General features: G+C 45.3%; 1 protein-coding gene across 2 annotated transcripts in view; it reads left to right on the plus strand.

The window, feature by feature from the left end:
* The first annotated feature begins 7,103 nt into the window (after positions 1-7,103).
* CHRNA4 (cholinergic receptor nicotinic alpha 4 subunit) overlaps positions 7,104-22,977 on the plus strand; it is a 96,806-nt gene continuing 80,932 nt past the window's right edge. The window contains exons 1-2 of one of the 2 annotated variants that reach the window (XM_072996738.2): positions 7,104-7,326; positions 14,973-15,124. In XM_072996738.2, coding sequence (XP_072852839.2) covers positions 7,236-7,326; positions 14,973-15,124 — 243 coding nt within the window. In that variant the 5' untranslated portion in view covers positions 7,104-7,235. The remainder of the gene's footprint in view (positions 7,327-14,972; positions 15,125-22,977) is intronic. The other variant, XM_072996739.2, reaches the window with a different exon arrangement.

A 22,977-nucleotide genomic window follows, 5' to 3' on the forward strand; every position in this document is an offset into this window, starting at 1 on the left:
GAGAATGCTCCTGTAAGTTGAACATTCCAATGTACGAGAGAGAGAAAGGTGTGGCGCCATAACTCACAGATGCCTAGAGGCAGAGGGACTTAGAGGTCATCTAGTCCAACCTTGCTCTTTGATGGGAAAAATCCTGAGATGACATCTCAGGCTCTCTTTAAAGCACCATTCCAGGTCACTGTTGCCCTCGTCAAAATACTCTTCCACTCAGTTTGTTTGTTTGTCAAATATTATATCCAGCCATTTTTCCAAAAGAAAAGGAAGTGAAAGCATCTAACAAAAAGATGTCAGGTATCTTTGTGTGTACATACACAGGTACGCCTGATTTTTTGTCTTGGCCGACCCAATATATCACCTCACACCTTAAGCCAATCACATCTAATCTTATCCTCTAGAGCAGTTGAAAACAAGTATCTTAAGTGACACCTTTCAAATATGTGACAGGTATGAACCTGTTCTCCTTCCCTTTTCTCTTCTACAGCCTAACCATACCCAGTTCCTTCCAACACTCTAAAAACTGACAATTTATTATGGCATATCGTGTCTCAGACTGCAGCCCACTTCATTTACATCTAGCAGCACCACAGAGAGTGGCCATTGATGACTATATTTATGACTTGATCAGTCGGTGTTATTACTGTTGCTGATAATGCTGAAGAGCAGTGATTGTTAATCATAGAATCATAGAAAAGTGAAGTTGGAAGGCGCCTACAAGGCCATCCAGTCCACCCCCCTGCTCAACGCAGGAATACAATCAAAGCATGTCTTCCAGGAGATTATCTAAGTTTTTCTTGAATGCCTCCAGTGTTGGAGCACTCACCAACTCCAGAAGGAACGGGTTCCGCTGTCGTACTGTTCTAACAGTTGGGAAGTTTTTCCTGATTCTATGATTCTATAATTGCAGCACAGCTGAGAATAATCTGGTGGATCTGAGATAGGGGGTTATTTCATAGTCTCTGCTTGCTACCTAAATGATCCTGGTGCTTTCCCGCTGTAAGACCTGCCTGCACTACAGCTCTTTTCATGCCTAGTCAAGAATTGGACTGTGCAGGACCAGTTTCATACCTGAAACATTCATACCTGAAAACCTCTATGAAACTAGGGTTTGCATCATCTGCCTTTAGGACAGGAGTGCACAGTGTTTCCTGTGTCAGATGTAAATTCAGAAGAGTTAGGGTTTTCAGACTACAACTCATATGATGTCTACAGAACTCTTAAGAACATAGACAAAAAGGTAAATTTTCAAAATTCTAGCTAAGGGTTGCATCCCACGTCAGCTGGGGAGTGTCTGGACAGCCCGCACACAGCATTCACACTTCTCATCCCAGCCAAGACAACTGGGTTTGTGGAAGGGAAAAACACAGCTCCAGGGTTGATTAGAAAAGTGGGGGAGTGTAAAGCCTCTTTCCTCTCTCCAGTGACCACAATCATAGCTTCCCTGTTGTCATTAGGAGCACATGAGAAGCAGCTCTGGCTGCTTCAAGGTCACTGAAGGAGGGGGAAAATTAAAACCTCCCCCCTTCCAGATGCCCAGATTGACACTGCTGCTTCTGTGCTGCTGCTCACATACTCAGAGCAGCAGCATCACCAGCAAATTTGATTGGTGTGCATCAGGGGAAGAAATACAGGGGATGTCCATACAGGATCTCTAGGGGCCCATGAAGGTGGGAGTAGAATAATGGAAAATCCAGCTGAGGCTTGAGGTCAGCCTGCAACCTGACCTCCAGAGGCTGGCCACTCCTTTTCAAGGGAGGGGAAAGACCCAGGAAGACAACTGTTTTCTCTTGAATGCCTCCAGCCTTGGAGTGCTCACCACCTGCCGAGGTCATTGGTTCCATTGTCATACTGCTCTAACAGTTAAGACATTTTTCCTGATATTCAGCCTAAATTTGGCTTCCTGTAACTTGAGCTCATCATTGCGTGTCCTGCACTTCGGGATGATCGAGAACAGATCCCGCCTGCCCTCTGTATGAACTGTTGGAAGATCCTGCACAAAACATGTTCTGAATCTATCTTTGCCCTGTTCATAGGAGTTTTCCACCCTGTGGTTAGAATTCCACGTATGTACTTCATACATCTCCTGAGCATCTGGATGCCCCCTTGCTTTTTAACTTGCCCTGTAGCACCTTCTTCTCTTGCTTACACCATCTGGTTATAAAAAATGCACATATTTTGTTTCCTTAAGGCCTTGGAGTGCCTTTTGCTTTTCCTTCTTGTCACAGACTGTCTGCCTTAACTAGATGTTTTACAGCATCATCGTGACCAGATTACCTCAAAGCAGGAGGTAACAAGGACAGCTGTGGGGAAGCTGGCAATGTGCCCTGAATATAATGCTTCAGAACTATGCACACATAAAAAACATGATGTACCAGAGAGGGAAAAGGTTTGAGTTTTTGGACTGCAACTCCCAGAATTCTTGCATCAGCACAGGATTGTTGGCTATGTAATCCAACCCACCCACCCTCAACATTTTCCGCCTCAGCTCTATACTTGTATAAAGTCAGCTAGATGCAGAAAAAAAAACCTTCACGTCCGAAGAATACAAATTATAACTGGCTTTGATAGGCAAGTGCTGTCACAAAACTTGCCGAGTTTTCTCCTTAGCCATGGTATGTTCACACACACACACACACACACACACACAAACAAACACACACACACACACACACACACACACACACACACACACACACACACACATGTATTGGCCTCCTACATGCCAAAACTGCTTTGCAACATTTCAAAAGGAAAGGAAAACTGCTCTTCTTTCATTTCAGTATGATTTGCTTCCTAGTAATGCATCTTACGATGGAAACGTTTATCATCGGTTCAGTTCCTTTGAGGATGGGAGAAAGATCCACTCTCTTGAGGCGTGAAATGACTAGTTGCTGAACAGTTTTTTAAAAAATCAGTATTTAAACACAAAAGACCAGCTAACGACACCCATCAGTCACAGTGACAGATAATTTCTCCTCCTTATCGCAGCAATACACCCACAACAAAAAGCACACTGATCACCACAGCCACCCATCTCCTGAAAAGGACAAAAGCTGATCCCACAGCTATAAATACTCAACTATCCAACAAACAGCAACAGAGCACGGACAGAGTTCCTACTCTTATCCTCTGAAGATGCCAGCCACAGAGACTGGTGAAACGTTAGGAAGAACAATCTTCAGAACATGGCCAAAGAGCCAGAAAAACCCAGAACAACCATTGTTTATTTGCTTACTTCAGATGAGCTGAAAAAAATTGCCAACTGTGATTCTGAGCCTGGTGATGCAGGAGTTCTGGGCACCTTTTGAAAAGATCTGGGACTGATATTGTTATGTTGATGGTGGTGTTAATGAAGATGTCCAACTGCTGTGAACTTTTGTTGCTTCTGTGTCACCTGACATATATATTGGTCTGTTCTCACTCTCCCAACACTCCATTGGAGTGGATGTCCCCAGGTTCTGGTATATATATATATCTTGACCAAGTAGGTTGTTAGTCTGTGGAACTCCTTGCCACAGTATGTGGTGATGGCACCTGACCTAGATGCCTTTACAAGGGGATGGGACAGATTCCTGGAGGAAAAGTCCATCGCAGGTTAAAAGCCATGATGGGGATGTACAATCTTCAGGCTTAGAAGGAAGGGACCTCCAAATGCAGGGGAAGGGTATCAGGAGACTGGTTTCTCGTGTGCTCCCAGAGATGTCTGGTGGGGCCACAGTGAAATACAGGAAGCTGGACTAGAGGGGCCCTTGGCCTCATCCAGCAGGGCACTTCTTACACTATGTTCTCATCTGACAGATGTCCAGTTATATCTGATTGGAGCCAGAGGTTGGGAGTTTGATTCTTCCACTGTGCCTCTCAGGAGGAGAGCCAGCCTGGGTGACCTTAGGCAAGCTGCACAGTCCCAGGCCATTACTAGACGATGGGGATAGTAAACCGCTTCTGCCTATGGGCTCCCTGCAAAACACTGAAAATGCTCATCATAAGTCAGAGTTGACTTGACAGCACATAATAATGATTAATATTATGTTGCCCAAAAGAAGAAAAAATCCTACAAATAATTTCAGATGTTTCTTTCTCTTTTTCTCCATGTGTTGGTGATTTTTAATGAGATTAAGGCTGCCATAGAGACAGTTTCTTGAGAAGGAAAAATGCTGTCACACATTGAACACATCATTAGAGGACTAGACTCCCCGGAGAAGACAATGATGCTGTGAAAAGCGGAGAGCAGAAGAAGAGGGAGACCAAAGATGAGATGGATTGGCTCGATAAAGGCAACCATGGCCTTTTGATTGCAAATGCCGAGCAGGGCTGCTGAAAACGGGACATTTTTGAGGTGATTCATTCATAGGGTTGCCATGAATTTCAGCTGACCTGATAGCAGAGAAAAATGGCATTTTGCAATGACCTGAGAATAAGCAGAGCTTTGGGGCAAAAAACAAAACAAAACCACTGTTTGGGATTTTAGCTCTCATAATCCCCCATCACTGGCCATTCAGCTTGAGGGATTCTGGGGTTTGAAGTAAAAAAAAAAAATGTAACTTTTTGAAGCACTGGGAAGAAGCCTGATTAATATAACATATTCCTGAGAAACCATGTACAAGTAAAGGTAAAGGTTCCCCTTGACAATTTGTCCAGTTGTGTCTGACTCTAGGGGGGCGGTGCTCATCCCCATCTCCAACTAGCGTTTGTCCGAAGGCAATCTTCCATGGTCACATGGCCAGCACGACTAGACATGGAACGCCGTGACCTTCCCACCAAGGTGGTACCTATTTATCTACTCGCATTTTGCGTGCTTTCGAACCGCGAGGTTGGCGGGAGCTGGGACAAGCGACGGGCGCTCACTCCATCGTGTGGATTCGATCTTATGATTGCAGGTCTTCTGACCTTGCAGCACAGAGGCTTCTGCGGATTAACCCGCGTTGCCACCACGTCCCTTTGAAACCATGTATAGGTTTGTTCTATTCAAGGCTCTCTCTTGGGGAATAAAGGGGTGCCTTTTAAAATCATGACTAGGATGATTTTTCACACAAACCCCCATTATCAATCAATACTGAACACAAAACCTACCCCTGCTACTTTGTTAAATAGAGATCCTTCTCCTTGGCATGTGCAGAGTGTTAAAGGAAACAACAAAGATAAGCAGAGAACATGGACAAAAAGAATGACTGAAACACCCCCTCCCCAAACAAGGAATATGAGACGGGTGTCTTATATTCCTGGGAAGTCAGGAAATCTCATTGGTGCAAGGGGAAGTCTCACCAACTCAGAAAAACACAGAAAATGAGGGTGTTTTTTTAAAAAGTATTTCCTGCATCAAGTCCTTCCCTCTGTAACCAAAGAAAGAAAATTTGCTTTCCATGGCTGGAGGTGCATGGCGCATCCACCTTGGTGAGCCTCTCAGCAGGCCTGACCCTGGGGTCAAGATATGGATTAGATCAATGGTGATTAGCTGAACGGATGAAGGGGATAAAGATGAAAGAGATGGGAAATTAACTGCCCAGGGAGAGGGGAGATCCCCACTGGCGGTGGCTTTCTACTTTCTCTGGCCAGGCATCGGCTCAGTCAGTTCTCCCCAAGGGACGTCAGTCATTTTAATGAAAGGTTTCCTTGCTTTTTGTGGAGTCGGGGCTGTTTCCCCCCCCACCTCTGTTTTGATCGCAGCCTCTATTCTGTGGTTTTAAACATTGCAATATTGTGAGCCCCTTAGGGATTTTTTGAAATGAAATGTCGGGATGAAAGAGGGGGGAGGGATCGACCGTGTGGGTGGAAAGCAGCCTCTGGAAAAAAAAAAGACATGCCTTCGGAGGAGGTAAATGATCCCTCTCGGACCACGTGAAGGGCCACCTAGTGGCCAGTCAGAGGCGTTTCCAAGATCCCCCCCTGGAAGCCCCATCCCTCGCCTCTCCCTGGCATTCAGGGTACACTGCTGCTGACCCTGGAGGTTCCGCAAATCCTGGCACATCGCCCGTGAGACCCGCCATGAGACGGTGTTTTGTCCTCTACAGCAGTGGTCCCCAACCTTGAACCTCCAGATGTTATTGGATGTAAACTCCCAGAAATCCTGGCCAGCAGATGTAGTGGTGAAGGCTTCTGGGAGTTGTAGTCCAAGAACATCTGGCGGCCCGAGGTTGGGGACCACTGCTCTACAGCACTCTGACACAGGTGCGCGTTTTTTCGGAGACTGCTTTATAAAGGCTGAGAAGCGCTGACTTCCTAGCCCAGAATAAAACCCGGTCCAGAGGAAGAACAGAACATCGGCGGGGCTGGTTTCTGAGGAGACCCGAGGATCAGGATCCCAAGGAGTCAAAACGAGTGGAGATTTTAGTCAAGAGGCAGGCGGGTCTCCGAAGAATAAGAAAAAGAAGAGGCACAATAACGCGTGCGACGTTTCCACGCGCGGTGTAAATCTGGAGGGGAGTGAGTTCCAGAGTCTCCCTCCTTTCTTGAAAACACATGAATGCGTGGTTCCCCCCACCCCCCAGAGCTTTGGCGTGATTGAGGGGCGGGGATGCCTCCTCCTCCTCCTCTCCCCTCCTCCCCAAGACTAGGATGAGGGTCGGTCCGGCCGGAGGAAACGCACCGCCGCAGCGCTCTCCCTCGTCTCCTCCTCCTCCTCCCCACCGCCCGGGCAAAGCGGCGGGCTGGCTGCCATCCGCTTCAGCCGTCCACTCTGAGAGCAGAGAAATCCAAGAGGAGCAGCGCTCTCGGTGTGGGACTGAGAGAGACAGACAGAAAGATCCACCGGCTCCCTGAAACTCAGCGAATCCAGATCCCAGGCGAAGCCGGCCAGGGCAAGCCAAGGCAGAGCTAGAGGAGGGCAGAGGGAAATCCGAATCAAGGCAGACCTCCCCGGCGCCCCTGGTTTCGGATCGACCTCCCTCGGAGCTCGGGGACGGCCGACTTTTGAGTCCATGTCGACGTCCCTGGCCGGTAGATTCGCCTTCCCAACTCTGCCGAAACTCCACGCGGACTAGCGCCTCCTCGCTTGGGATTTTGTGGGACCCGCTCCGGCCAGAACGGGCGGAGAAGACGGGACGCTCAGCCGGCGAAGCCGCCGCCGCCTTCTCGCCCGGAGGAGAGAGGGAGAAGCAGATCGAGGGCCAGCGCCGCGCTGCGCGCCGCGATGAGTCGGGGTACCGCGAGGAGGGCGAGGGGGCCCCCGGGGATGCTCAAGGCACTGGAGCGTTGACCTCCTCTCTCCCTCCCTCCCCGCCCCAAGGCGACCGAAGGCGGCCATGGCTTGGCGTCGCCGTGGGAGCCCCACCTTGGGATTCCTGGCTTTCCCGGAGCATCTCCTCCTCTTGCTTTGCGCAAACTTCTTCCCCGGTAAGTTTCACGCGGAGGCGCTTCTCGCGCTGGTCCGGTTCTCGGTCGCGCCGCTTTCTGCCCGCCGCCGGACCGGGAAGGAAAGCCTGGCGCGCTCCCGGCGCTTTAGCGGAGCCGGCATTCCCCTGAAACAATGCCTCTCAGCCCCTTCCCTTCCCTGCTTTCCTTTGCACGTCCCCGGGTGCCTGTAAGATGCCTGAATTTATTGCCTTCTCCTGCAAGGTAAATCTATTTATCCACCTGTCTACAATCTCTCTCTCTCTCTCTCACGCACACACAGACACACACAATGTCTAAGGGCTGAAGAGGACACTCCGGAGCAGCCCAGGAAAGACCGCAGGTTGCTGTTGTGGGTCTTCCAGTCTTTCTAACTCAGGGTGGCCAGTGAAGCTGGCCGGAGAGCTCAGTGGTTTAGATCTCTGGCTGCCGAGCCAGAGGTTGGGAGTCCCCCCCCCCCCCGTGTCCCCACTGAGCAGAGCCAGCCTGGGTGGCCTTGGGCAAGCTGCACAATCCCGGGGCATCCCCAGAAGAAGGGAATAGCAAATCGCTTCAGAGTATTATCTACCTGGAAAACCCTGGAGTGGGCTGCCATAAATCAAAATGTATTGGCCAACAGAGGATAGTTGTTATTATGGATCGTCGACTGGCAGTAAATCCAGTCCTTAGCAGCCCCGCTCAGCTCTTGCAAATTCTAGGTCATCGGTTTCCTTTACAGAGCCCATCCATCTCATATTTGGCCTTCCTCTTTTCCTGCTGCCTTCAACTTTTCCCAGCATTATTGTATTTTCTAGTGAGTTTTGCCTTCTCATGATGTGCCCAAAGTAGGACGACCTCTGTTTAATCATTCTTGCTTCTAAGGAGTCTTCAGGCTTGATTTGGTCTAGGACCCACTTATCTGTTATTCTGGTGGTCCATGAGATCTAAGGAGCTTTCCTCCGACACCCCATTTCAAAAGAATCATTTTCCCCCATCAGCTTCCCCCCCCCTCTCCATTACTTCACCCACTCCCAGTGACTCTATTCTTTTATTTACCTGCACCTTCAACAAACAGCCATAACAACAGGCCTCCGAGGTAGGCTTAGGTTGAGCTAGAGCAGCTAGCCCAAGGTCATTCAGGGAGCCTCAGTGCTGAGATGAGGTGGGCTTTCTGCCCCAGTGGCACTCAGGACTGATGATGTTTGTTATCCTTCCCACAAAGATCCTCTCTAGAACAAGGACGAGGAGGCTGAAGCCTTATAGGAGCCTTCTGTGTTTCCCATGAACCCGAGTTCTAAGAAACAGCCTATGTGAATGGGCAAGTAGGTACACCAAGTGAAATCTTTTGCTCGCCTAGCTACAGCTTTGTTGTCTGTCTCTTCTCCACGGCCTCGGGTAGAGAGGATGGTCTTTCTCCTCACCCGTGGTTGCCTGGTACCTTGAACTCGAGATGAGCCTGGAAGAGCTTCAGGAACTTGTGCTCTAGGACTCAGCCCTGGTCCCCTGCCTGCCATTTCTTAGGCTTAGACTTCATCCATGGCATCACACCAGCTCCTGAATTGGGTTCCCCTTGGAAGATCTAATTCATCCTGGATTCAGTCGAATCCTAGATGTTGTTGATGTTTAGTCGTTAAGTCGTGTCCGACTCTTCGTGACCCCATGGACCAGAGCATGCCAGGCCCTCCTGTCTTCCACTGCCTCCCAGAGTTGGGTCAGATTCATGTCGGTCACTTCAATGACCCTGTCCAACCATCTCGTCCTCTGTCGTCCCCTTCTCCTCTTGCCTTCACACTTTCCCAACATCAGGGTCTTTTCCAGGGAGTCTTCTCTTCTCATCAGATGGCCAAAGTATGGGAGCCTCATCTTCAGGATCTGTCCTTCCAGTGAGCACTCAGGGTTGATTTCCTGCAAAATGGATAGGTTTGTTCTCCTTGCAGTCCAGGGGACTCAAGCAAAGTGAAATTTGGAATGAAGGGGATGGAGGTTGGGGGTCAGGTGCACCCCGAATCCACCCACAAGCTGCCATGGAGAGTGGTGTTCCCTTGCCTTTTCCTTCCAGCGATTTTATCATTTGTTCTTGCTGTGATTTTGATTGTAGGAGACACTTATTTCTATTCTGCTGGTGGTCTGGGGAGCATTAGAGGTTCCTCGGTCTGCCTTGCAGTTGCTTTAGATTTTATTTATTTTGCTTCTGGTTTTGGCACCATCTGAGTTCCTAGAAAAAACCTGTGCCTCCCTAAACATGTGCAAAGTATACAAAGCTTGCAAGTGAATAACCACTGTCAGTCACGGTAGCTTTGAGGTCGGGCCTCTGGCTATCCATATCAGAGATATCAAAGATCCCTATCTTGTGAAAAATAGTTTTTGACCCAGGCTTGAAATACTACAGTGGCCTAAAATAAAAAAACAAAACAAAAACCTTTACTTTGAAGTAACAAGGAACATTTAAAAAACAGGTTCAAACAGGCTCATTGTGCTTCTCTTTTATGGCCTTCACAGGAAAGAATTCTGATGTACCGTGTCTGCAAAGATTACTTGTACCATTTTATGTAGGCAGGCATGCAGGTATGATGTATTTTCGAATATTCAGATACTATCAGAAAAAAACATGAATTTCTTAACTATTTCAGGAAAGTTTATTTAGGTAATTAACAAATTTAGATGCTGCCTCCCCCAATGTGGCTCAAGATCAATTAACATAATCTAGTAAAAGCAATTACCTCCCCTACAATAAACCATCATATTTTTTAAACAAGAGAAATATTAAAAAGTGACATTTAAAAACAGAGATTTCAGATCATGGGGGGGGGATAAAATTTTACACTAAGAATTAATGTTTTCTTTGAGAACTTTGGATACAATATTTTTACTATATTAATAATAAATAATAATTATGTGCTGTCAAGTCAATTCTAACTTATACTGACCCTTTCCAGAGATTCCCAGGTAGAGTATACCCAGTAATAATTTACCATTCCCTTCTCCTTGGGACAGCTCTGGAACTATGCAGCTAGCCCAAGGCCACACAGGCTGGGTCTACTCATAGGAGGCACAGCAGAGAATCAAACTCCCAACCATACCTAAACCACTGAGCTATCCAGCCAGCATTACCATATTAATGAAAGAGAGAAATACAAAACACCACCTAGCATAACTGGAGTGAAAGGTGGCCTCCGAAATTTTGAGACATGGATCCTATTCTGTCCTGGCTAGAGAGGAATTTCTGAATTTTTCTACTTTTCCACTTTTTCTGGGGGGAAAATGTTTTTTCCTCTCTTTTTTTTTCATGGAAAAACTGGAAGTTATTGGGAATTTTACATCTCTAGTTCTGGCTCACTAGCTGCCTCTCCCACCTAGTAACAATTGATGTTCAATATGTCTTCTGCTAGTATTTCTGGTTGTGAGCAATAATTTTAAAAGTAGGTGTAGTGGATAGTGACTGACTCAGACAAGGAGTCCTGGGTTCAAATCCTTACTCAGCCATAGAAATTCACTGGGGGTATGAAACTGGTAAAGTAACTCCTTAAATATCTCCCTTACTTTGAAAGCCCTGCTAGGGTTGCTATAAGTTGATTCTGACTTGACAGCACATAACAACAACAGGAGTAATTTAGCGCAGGTTACAGCCTGGCTCACTCTGGAATATTGCTGGGTTTTCTGTTATTGGGTTCTTCTCTTCCCTATCAGACTCTCTCTGTGAGCACCCCTCTCCCCTCCACCTTTATCTCTTTCTCCTGCTTCTTGTTTCATATTTTTTATGTTCTAAATGTGGTCCAAATGCTGCCGTTAATCATTTCTGTTTGTGTGTGCATTTGTTCTGCATCTGTTCATTTTTCAGAAACAAATAATATAAGCCTAGACAAGTCAATGACTAAATAGTTTTGCAGATGGGTGCAGCAGTAAGAGCCCTAAATGGCCCTTGTCATTGGTATTCTCCGGTTGCTTTCTCTAGAGCAGACTCATTGGCCTGTATGGGTTCCCTGTTCTAGCAGAACAAAAACACAGCAAAAGCTTGTGGCATGGAGATTAACAACAACCATGTGCCATTACGTTAGTACTGGTTTCCAGGGTTTTCTAGGTAGAGAGTATTCAAATGTGAATTACCATTCTCTTCTTCCAGGGGTGGCCTGGGACTGCCCATCTTTCCCAAAGCTAAACAGGCTGAATCTTCTATAACCCAATCTGACTCCCAATGTCTGGTGTTGCAGCCAGATTCCCAACTCACTGAGCTTGCCAGTCATCTCTCTTAAAGATGAATAAGGTTTATTTCGGATAACCTTTCTTCAGTCATTGTAGACTATAGCCTAACACAGCTACAACTCTGCACTTTTCGAGTGTTATCATCAGTGGCCTAGAATAGATTGCAATGGAGTTCACTTACCTGTTTGAGAGCAAGCCCTATTGAATACTGATCAATAGACGTTCATAGGCTTCACCAACAAGAACGCTGACAGTGTGAGCAATCCATCCATTTCTCCATCATCCATAGCATTACTCCCTTTGACAACAGGCTGAGAAAAGAGAAATCTATTTCTTGGCAATTCCTCTACAAGCCCAAACAGGGCTTTTTACTTATTTATTCCTCCCCGCCCCCAATAAGCCTAAGATATACTCCCAAGAGTTCTGTTAATGGTTCTGCAGCCTCTTCAAACTTTTAAAGTCACTGCTCAGAACGAGGGTCATGCCCTTTATTTAATTCTCACCCAAGGGCTTATATATGCTTCTTGTAAATGCGCCGGGAGGAAAGAGTGGCCAAGGAGGACCAGTTCAAAGGAATTCTGGCACTGCAAATCCCCCGTCTCTCTTAGATTGGTCCATTTGCCTATGAATATTTATCACTTGTGTAGCACTTCCAGTCTGCAAATCAAACTTGGAAAATATTGTGTTTTCCTACATTGGCCTGCTTGGAAAACAAAGAAAACTCGAATCCCAAACAGTCTTGTGAGGTAGGCTAGCTGTTGGTTCTGTTACACACACACACACACACACACACACACACACACACACACACACACACACACACACACGACAATTTGTGAAGGACAACATGAAGAGCTACATTACAATGGTCTCACTGGTGGGGGAAAAAATAATCCCATCTGTTTCCTGCATCACCTTCTTCCTCTCTCTCTTTCCCTCTCTCTTTCTCTCTTTCCTTATAACAGCTGGCTAGGGTATCTAGCTATGGAACCAGAGGTTGGCGGTTCGATTTCCCGCTGTGCCTTCTGAGGGAAGAGCCAACCTGGGTGGCCTTGGGCAAGCTGCATAATCCCATGGCCCCCCAGAGGAAGGGAAAGGAAACCACTTCTGAATATTCTATACCTGGAAAATCCAGAAAGGGCTTGCTATAAGTCAGAATGGACTTGACGACACATTAGTATTTATTATGATGATGATGACAGCAGCCACAGCAACAGGAATATCAAATGTTCCACTGAATGCAAAGGGACTTGCTCTCTGCCATCACTTGTTTAGGAACCCTGAATCTAAACATCCCCATGTTAGGTTCACAGAAGCCTGAGAATCACCCGTTGAGCTTTTTAAAATGTCGAGTTGGCTGTCTGACACGTTTACTAAGTCTTGCAAATGGATTTTTCACAAGCAATCGACAAATCCATCCCAAGGCCAAGTGTGTTGCCATTTGTTATTGGTTTTCTGCTAAAAATTAATCCTAAAAGAGAGATGAATCTGTTAAACAAAGCAATCCCATTTGATCTCTTGCTCCTGTGTTTCCTTGACCACCCACAAACATACTGGCCAGGTGTGTATCCGGCACCTGTTTCAGTTCTGATGGCTGCCATTTTTTAAAATTGTGGGCAGCTTTTAATTATGAATTTGGGCTATGCTTCTAGAGAAAGATGTTCTCTAATGGTCGGCTAAGGAGTGTGTGTGTTTGGGAGAGGCTGCTATCTTTGATTGCTTCCTGAAGGGAAAGTATTCTCTGCCACTAGAAAGCAGTTGTGTTATGGGGTTTTCACTAGCTTGTTTCCTTTGGGGCAGAAATGTTTTGTGCGCAAACCATTCAAAGATGAAACCTCTCCCCATGCAGTTCAAAATGGTACGGTCCAAGAAGGACTGTGCTACATGTTCTTTGTCTATTTCGTAATCACTGCATAGTGATAGAACCAGAAGAACTGGGAGAGATCAGCCTCGAGGGTTTTGTAATGGATAGCAACACTAAGAGAGTTAGAGACAAGAGTTTCCACTAGGAATCGGGCCTCCTCGGTGGTGTCCCCATCACTCTGGAATGGTCTCCGATTGGAGATTCGGCAGGCCGCTTCCCTCCTGACTTTGAAGAAGGTAGTAAAAGCCAAATTGTTTAAAGAAAGCTTTAAGGATATTCTTCTCCTTAGATCCACAGCTTGATCTTTTATCTTAGAAGATAGACACCATCATTTAGTCATTAATTTGTGTTTTGGTCATTAGTTCGGTTTCTCTTATTCCATATTTGTTTCTTGAGGGTAGGGGCGGGTAATGAAGGGGTGATTTTTTTTCTGTACGACCACCCAGAATAGTGGATTGTCACTACATAAAAACGTCATAAATCAACAAATAACTGCAGGCAAACCATAGTGGATAACCAGATGCACTGTGGTCTTTTTCTGAAAAGCTGCCCTTGGACATGTTTCCAGTTTTTTTTAGTCATGGCCCTAGCCTATATGTTTTGTTTAAAACCCTCCTAATTATGTGATCCACCCATGCATACCAGTACATGATGGTTTCGGAGTTAGTGAGTGGGGATAAATCATTGCTTTGTATGTGCAAACAAATTATCCTAGAGACATGTTCAGACAAGGAACTCCTATATCTCCTGTTGTTGACTTAACAGTTGGTTAACACAGGCTTGTACATCATTTGACAGCTGCAGCATCAGGTTGTATGTATGAATGAGACTTCATAGACCTGACAGTAGAAGCTGACTCTTTACGTAACACATTATTTTTCAATAACACTGAGCTGCTATCTGTGAAGCTATCAAAACAACAAGGCAAAATTGGATCTTTTTGCCTGCTGCCTCCAGAATGATGTGGAAGTCCCTTTGATGTGCAGAATAAGAACTGTTGGATTTAGTTTAGGGCAGTGGTGCCCAAACGTAGAGTCATAGAGTTGAAAGAGACCACTGAAGCCATCTAGTCCAACCCCCTGCCATGCAGGAACATCCATCAAAGTACTCCCAACAGATGGCCATCCAGTCTTGGGTCTCCAGATGTTCTTGGATGGCAATGCCCAGAAATCCTGGCCTACTTTGCAACATTCTTCTGAGTAGAAATGGTCCTGAATCACCAGTTTCGTGGTTTGTGCTGGTTTGGATGATGGCCCAAAAGGTGTTCCATAGTTTGACACCCCACCCCCTTTGTTGGGTGGCCAATCAAAGGCAGCACCCTAGATCCTCTGCCCCACCTCCTCTGGATACTATCTCTGAGTGGGTGCCCACTGGATGGGGCAGAGTGCTGAACCACAGAACACCTGTTTGGCCACCATCCATACTGGCATGAACTACTGTACTGACGGTTCAATGCCCGTCTCTCCTTCTGAGTCTAATCAGGCATGTGCATCATCTGGAGCAACTTGGAAGGAAGATAATGTAAAATGCAGAGAATAATTTTTGAATTCCAATGACTATCACTTTTCAAATAACTCTTCTGCTTTTTTCCCCTCCCTTCTGGCAGCCTTTAGCCATGTAGAAACCCGAGCCCACGCAGAGGAGCGCCTTCTGAAGAAACTCTTCTCGGGATATAACAAGTGGTCCCGGCCGGTTGCCAATATATCTGATGTGGTCATTGTGCGCTTTGGATTGTCCATTGCACAACTTATAGATGTTGTAAGTACAGCTGATGGAAACTGTCTGTGTGCTTGCTTGTGTGAGGGATCACTCTGATTCGTCTAAGTTTAAGTAAGTAGGTGAGCATTCCCAGTCCGACTCTCATTTCTGCAAAGCCAAAAGCTCTTTGTATTAGAATGTCAAAGCAAAGACTAGTATAATGTAGTAAATAGAGAGTAGAGCCAAGACTGGAGAAATCCAGGGTCAAGCAAGATGCTAAGAGGATTGTGGATGTTCTGCTATTAACCTGTTTTACCTCCCACAGTGGGATTTCCTCAAAATCCCATGTTTTGGCAATCAGAATCGCAAATAAAGCATCTGTTTACTTTCCACTCACCAAACACAAAAGAAAGCACACTAAATGTGAGATTTGTAGGTGAGCAAAATCATACTGTACAGCAAACAGAAGTCTTTTACCACTGCAGGGAGCACTTCTCAAAAAAATCGGATAAATCTAATTGACTGTTAGGTGCAAACTCTCACTTAACTTGTGAAATTCTCTGTGTAGCCATGACAATGATTCTATCAGACCAGCCTCTCTGATAGAATCATTGTCGGGATAAAAATGGAGAGAAGGCCATGTATGGCACAGGTTTAATTACATGGAAACATTAATAAGAAATCAATTCTCCTTTTTAATCAAAGGAAATTCCAGTTTGAAGCATGAACCAAGCAGAACCAAGTCATGAACCAGCCTCATTTGTGGTGGGGTTTTTGTTGTTGTTGCTCATACAGTGGTGCCTCGCTTAACAAGCACACCGTTTAACAACGAATCCACATAGCAATCTATTTTTTAGATCGCTAATGCAATTGCATTGCGATGTTCTGAATAGGCAAAACTTCGCATTGTGATGATCGGTAAGCGTTTCGCTTACCGATCTTCACATTGCGATGTTTTTTAAACAGCTGATCGGCGGTTCCAAAATGGCCGCCGGGTGCCCAAAATGGCCACCGCAAGTGTTTTTGCGCCCTGCCCTCGCTTACCGAGGGCGCGAAAATGGCAGCGGCGCTATAGAGGAACTTCTCTGAAGAGTGAGTTTGGGAGCGTTCCTATGGCTTTTTCCGTTCCGTTTAGTGATGTTTCTGCATAGCGACAATTAATCCGGAACGGATTAACGTCGCTATGCGGGGCACCACTGTAGTTCAGTTCGTGCTCATCTCTGTTATTCTAGCAAAACCCCCAAATGTGTTTAACCCAGTCGAACAATTAGCTGTGACTGTGTGGATGAGATGGAATGGGATTTTTGCCACTTTTTGGGGAAGGAATCTAGGAGCTAATCCCCAACCCCTGTTAGCCACATCTGCAGAACCTGGAGCCATAATCCCGAGGGCTGGAAGAAATCGATTGAAACAAGCAGAAGAAAAACATATTTTGCGTGTTTTGAAGGTGTTACACTAAAGAGCAAGGGTAGTGAATAATAGACACTCCAGGTGGTTTTTTGAGGCTGGGGATTCTGGGAGTTGTAGTCCAAAACATCTGGAATGCCAAAGGTTCAACACCTCACGGCTGTGGGTTGAGAAACTTTATCCACCAGTAGACTGAATGTTGCTTTGCGAAGGGTCTCATGGACCCCATTCTAGAAGTGGATGGGGCTCCAGGAAGGGGTGGAGCCAATGGGAGGGGCTGCGTCAAGGACAGAGTAAGTGGGGCTAAGACAAGGGGGCTGAGCCAATTGTACTTCTTACCTGGACAAAATCCTTTTGCTCAGTGTAGTAAACGGCATTGGAGTCATCCCACTGAATCAATGGGGAATTTGTGAGTTAATACCTTTGTAAATTCTGTTGATTGAAACAGACCTACTTTAACTGCAACTTTAGCATAGTAAGTAGTAGAGAGTAAGCCAATTTGAATTGATGAAATTTACAGAATAGTTGACCCATAAAATCCCCATTGATTCAAAGGGCCTACGTTAGTGCAGTTTCCTATGTTAAGTAGCAGGATTGGGACCACTGTTGCACTGCACACAAGAAGCAAACTTTAATTTTAAGCATGTCTCCTTAGAACCGAGTTCCTGTGCAAGAGCTCTCATGCCCGCAAAGCGCAGCTGAGTCTTATGCAGGGTATTTGAGGCTGAAATACTATTAAATACCTTCTTATCTCTGACAGCAGATCACAGTTAATAGCAGAAAATGCTCTCAGACAGGATGCAGAAATCACCGCAAGCCGCATCTGGCCTTTTTGCTGGAGGTTTTCGTTCCCTGTTCATTCAGGTGATTTGGTAGCCTAAATTTAAAAAGAGTTATGCAGGTCATGGGTGGATTGATCTAGCCACTGTTGTAGAACCTCCATGTACAAATGCAGTCTACCCCAAAAAACAGAAACCGAGGGCAAACAACCTAGCCATTTCAAGGGGCCAGTGTTGAACTACAAAGCCCAGAACAGGATGTGCAAAAACTATCTGAAAGGCCACCCTCTTCATCCATGAGCCTGCTCAGAATTTGAAATTTTTCAGCAAGCCAGCTATGGCCTCTGGGGAAACTCCCAACCATTTTATAAAACAGGTTTTTAACATGTCAGGCAAAAATGAAAGTAAAAATAAAAAGAAGACAAAAACATTGCGCCACCTTAAAGATGAACTGCTATATACTTTCATGGACAAATCCACTTCCTCAGACCTGCTTTTAAATATTTGTCCATTGCTGTTCTGCCTTCCCGGGCTCTTGTAAGCAACTTGCACTACAATGTGTGTTTTGAAACATTCTTTTTAAAATAGATTAAAAACCAATTTAAAAGCCGCTCCAAGGTACAACAGGATGCTATCTGAAGCTGGACAGAGAGAAGCTGACATCCTTTGGAGAAGGCAGGACATTCCACCACTGAGGTGTTGTTGCGGACATGATCCCGTGTGACGGATTCATCCATCCAGGCTGTGCTTGAAAGAGAACATTGAGCCAATGAGCCCCCTCCTCAGGCTGCCTCGTCCCAATAATTCTTTCCACCTTCCCCTGTGGCTGTAGAAAGTCTGCAAGGGAGTAGGGTTGCCCCTCGGCAGGTCTCAGGACACCAGCCTAAGTCTCAAACCATTAGTATGTATCTTTGAGTCTTCATGTACAGATTAGAGATGGGCATGAACCGGTTCGTCCCAGTTCGTCCTTGTTTGTAAAGGGGGCCACACAGCTGCTGCTGCTTCTCTTCTGACTCAATCAGCCCCTCACCAGGCCCAGCATGCTCTCTTCCAGCATCATCTCAACTGATCTTCCAGTTCTGGCAGCAGCTCAGGTTTCTCTGGCCCCGCCCTCTTGCCTGATCTGCCAATCAGACAAAAGGGTGGGGCAGAGAAGTCTGGGCTCTTGCTCCTGACTGGGAGATTAGCCGAGGAGGTGGAAGAAGCCAGCAAGCTGAGGTCAGTGAGGGCAACTGCTATGAGAGAAGGATGGAGGACACCAGCAGGGTTCCATTTAGCCCCATAAGCCTCTTGACTTTTAGGTTTTCTCCGTCTGAGAATCTTGTTCAGGCACAGTGCGGGTTGTTCCCAAGCTGACTGAGTCCACCTCCTCCTGCCCTCTCAGCTACTTCCTCAGCCCTGGCTCAGAAATTCCATTCCTCCAACTGCAGGTTCTTGAAGAGTCTTGCAAACATTTGCCATGTGATAAGTTCGTTTTGTGAATCCACGAACAACTGGGAAGTAAACTTACAAGATGTTATTTCAGTTCTGGTGTCGACTAGAATGTTCTGAGTTCATACCCCATGTATTCTTGACGGCTTTCACAGCCGGGATCCGATGATTGTTGTAAGTTGTTCAGGCTGTTTGGCGATGTTCTTAAGGTTTTTCTTCCTAACGTTGGTGCAGTTTGTGGGAGAGTTGAGTATTTAAGCTGATCCCACAGCTATAAATAACTATCCCACAAACAGCAACAGAGCATGGACAGAGTTCCTACTCCAGTCCTCTGAAGATGCCGGCCAAAGAGACTGGCGAAACGTGAGGAAGAAAAAACCTCAAGAACACGGCCAAACAGCCCGAATAATCTACAAGAACCTTCAAATCCTATCTTTGGCAGCTTGAAAAAGTTATTATAACTCCCCGAATCCTCCAGCCAGTACATTTACTTTTTCAAGCTGCGTCTGAACCTTAATGGTAGCGTTCCTGGGTATCCACAGATGGATGGGTTAGACTTAATGGCGTTTGCATAATCAGAATTGTTTTGCTTGGGACTCCCTGCAGAATGTTGGCATTTTAACCAGAGTCAGCGAGAATCTCTGAGTGTAGGAAAGCCGAACACAAGAATGAAGAAAGATGCTTTTGGTGCGACTTGAATAGAATTTTATTGACCTGGGTTTTTTTGGTCTTTGTTTTTGATGGCACACAAGGGAGGACAGTCTTGCACCCGCTGAAAAGCTTTTTCCAGAGGACTGCTCATTTGATCTTTGTACAAGACTGCTTTTGTTATATATTATGCATAAGATGTTGAGTAACTGTGAAGTTAATTGGGAATGGACACCGTTATGTGTGGGAGATTCTTAACAGAAAAATAAACCAATGCCTTTTTCTTTGCTGGGAAAGTAGAAAGTAGAATCACTGCCCACAGACAGTTACCACTGTCCTGTGCAGTATTAAGCACTCTCACGGATATGGATTTAAATGGGCTTATGGGTACTTTAGTCCATATTGGACGGTAGATGATATTTTAAATGCATAAGTACTGTAAATCTAGGGGGTGTTTAGTCATTTTTAGCAGGCCAGAAGGAAATGCCAGCAAATTCTGAGGTGCAGACGATGGGTAACTGGATACAAATATTCTGAGGTTTTTATTGAAAAACCTGTGGATCAACTAACTATGTGCTTTTTGGTAAAAAGTGCAATTTTGCCCTCATTTTTATAATTTTCTGGCAAAAGATGGCATTGGCCCTGGTAAATCTGCCACTGTCCCAAACTCCTCGTCTCTTCCAAATATTTCTAATAATGTTGAGAATTTTGATTATAACGTGTATTCTCATAACTTCAACAGAGTAAGGAGATATTGGTTAGCAGAGATACTTATGACACTATGACACTGAGAGAGTAAAACCAACAACTTAAGTTTATTTACATATATACATAGAGAACAGACATTCCTCTTGCAGCATAACATGACATGAAGCAACACACAGCATAGGAAAAAGTGATCAGACTTACAGCAGATAAAGACGTTGATTTTACACATGACTTATGCACAGTTCTGTGACCGGTCAGAAAATACATTACTTCATTTTCTGTTATACACAAAGTTTCATCATGTACACAGCTGTACAACGTTAAGCCTTAATCCTCGATACCCACACCCAAATTCAATCAGTACAGTGACTCAGGTAAAACCAGCCATTTTACATTTAACTATACAGTGGTGCCTCGCTTAACGAGTGCACCGTATAACGATGAAATCGCATAGCGATCTCTTTTTTGAGATCGCTAATGCGATTGCTTACTAATGGCCTCTATGGCCAAAACTCGGATTGCAAAGATCGGTAAGCGTTTTGCTTACCGATCTTTGCATTGCGACGCCAGGAAATCAGCTGTTCGGCGGCTCCAAAATGGCCACCGGATGACCCAAAATGGCCGCCACAACCATTTTCGTGCCCTGCCCTCGCTTACCGAGGGGACAAAACTGGCGGCGCTATGAGGAAACTTCGCTTAACGGTGAGTATAGAAGCCATTGGAACGCATTAAACTAAGTTTAATGTGTTCCAATGGCATTTTGTGTCCCGTTTAGCGATGTTTCCTCATAGCAAGGGTTAATCTGGAATGGATTAACCTCGCTATGCGGGGCACCACTGTACAACATTAATATTTCATACATTTTCATATCAAAATCGCAACATGATATTTACACAATCTGCCCTATTTTATCAGATAAAATAGGGCAGACTGTGACTCTGGCTTCGAAGCCCTTCTAGTCACTGGCTGATGTTTCCTGTCGTCACGGAGTGTTCATGAACATTCGGACTCAGCAGTTTGTTGTAGGTGACAATAACAACACATTGACAAGTAACAACAACACAGTCTGGATACTGATTTTCAGGCTGAATTTGCGTTACAGAGCTTTGCAGTTCTGAAAGAATTCCTTTTGCTATATAGTAGAAGTACAGAGACTCACAGAGGAAAATAGCTAGAAATTCCATCCCTTTCTCATTAACTGCCACTGAAGGTCTCATTCATTTGAAGGAAAAGGAATAAAAATGTTTCATTACTTACACTTGGGGACGGATCAACAGCAAACGAACAAACTGACTTTCCAACCCAGGAAAGAGGAGGAATGGGCAATAGGGACAATCAGTGAAGAGGTGGGACTCTCTTTGAATTTCAAAAGCTGGAAGGAGCAATTGGTTAATGCTGGAGAGATTGACAGTTGTCCCAGGCTAGAAAAGCTCCTCCGAGCCCAACAAACAGCAGGCAGCCTACGAGGTTGTAAAAACTCCCAACAATTTGATCTTAGCACTTGAACTGCAAGGTCTGATATCAAAAAGAGCATGCTGGTCTTCCAAAATTCCTTAATAGCTTCTTAGTACTGAGAAATAACATTGCAGATTCAATATATTGCTGATTCAATTTTGCTTAGTTTGGACTTTAAGCCAATTCAGTTTGTGTTGTGGTCCCCACTCCCCCACCCTTTTTAAAATAGTGTGACTGATGGATGATGTAAAAATAGTAGGCTCTTAAGAAGCCGTGGCTTTCAGCATGTTCCAAATAGTCATGAGAAAAGTGGATCGAGATGAGGAACAGCGGTGGTGATAAATGCAACTCTATGTACCTTCTTGTCAATTTGCCATATGATTATAATGGCCTTTATTATGGGCAGAAGATGATTCATGGCTCGATGGACAGAACTGATGTGCCAAATCGGCTCAGCACAACCTTTTCAAAGTCAGCACATAGTTCCAGAGGCCATGATGGCAGCCACATAAAAGCTTTGCCCATTCTCTTAACCATAAACTGGATCATTGTGGGTTGTATTTTGTTGTGTGACCTCATATCTTTGGGCTTAGGATGAAGGAGATGGGGTTTTCTCACCTTTGCATGGAATGAAATGACTGATCAGAGATCTACCCATCCTTCAACACTTAGCAAACTAATGCAGTTGCTTATTTAAAAATATACGTATTTCCTAACCCTATCCCACAATTTGAAGTAGTCTGTGGTTTTAAACACAATAGCAGCCAAGTGGGTCCTAGACCAAATTAAGCCTGAACTATCTCTGGAGGTAAAAATGCTTAAAAGTGAGGCTGTCCTACTTTGGGTATATTACGAGACAGTACGATTTTCTGGAGGAGGCAATAATGCTGGGAAAGGTGGAAGGCAGCAGGAAAAGAGGACGACCCAACATGAGAGGGATTGATTGCCTAAAGGAAACCATAGTCTTGAGCTTACAAGAGCTGAGGGTAGGACATTTTGGAGGTTGCTCATTCATAGGTGGGAAGGTAATGGCATTCTGTGTCTAAGTCACACTGGCCATGTGACCATGGAAGATTGTCTTTGGACAAATGCTGGTTCTATGGCTTGGAAACGGGGATGAGCACCGTGCCCTAGAGTCAGACACGACTGGACAAATTATCAAGGGAAACCTTTACCTTTACCATTCATAGAGTCATCATAAATCAGAGGCAACTTGAAAGCAACAGCAGTAGCCAAAACCTTTTCTATGATATTCTGCATGTTTTACTAAGAAGTGAGCCCCATTATTTTCACTTGGACTTACTTTTAGGGGCATTTGTATAGGACTGAGCATTAAACATAAAACTGAGCATTACACATAAACACCAAGGCACTCAACTAAATGTCAATATACAGTACGTGTTAAGGAGCCTAGTGGCACAGTGGTTAAACTGCAGTATTGCAGTCAAAAAACTGCTCACAGTCTGTGTTCAATCCTAGCAGATT

This window comes from Pogona vitticeps, chromosome 4 (genome assembly GCF_051106095.1).
Source record: "Pogona vitticeps strain Pit_001003342236 chromosome 4, PviZW2.1, whole genome shotgun sequence".
Classification (NCBI taxonomy): Eukaryota; Metazoa; Chordata; class Lepidosauria; order Squamata; family Agamidae; genus Pogona; species Pogona vitticeps.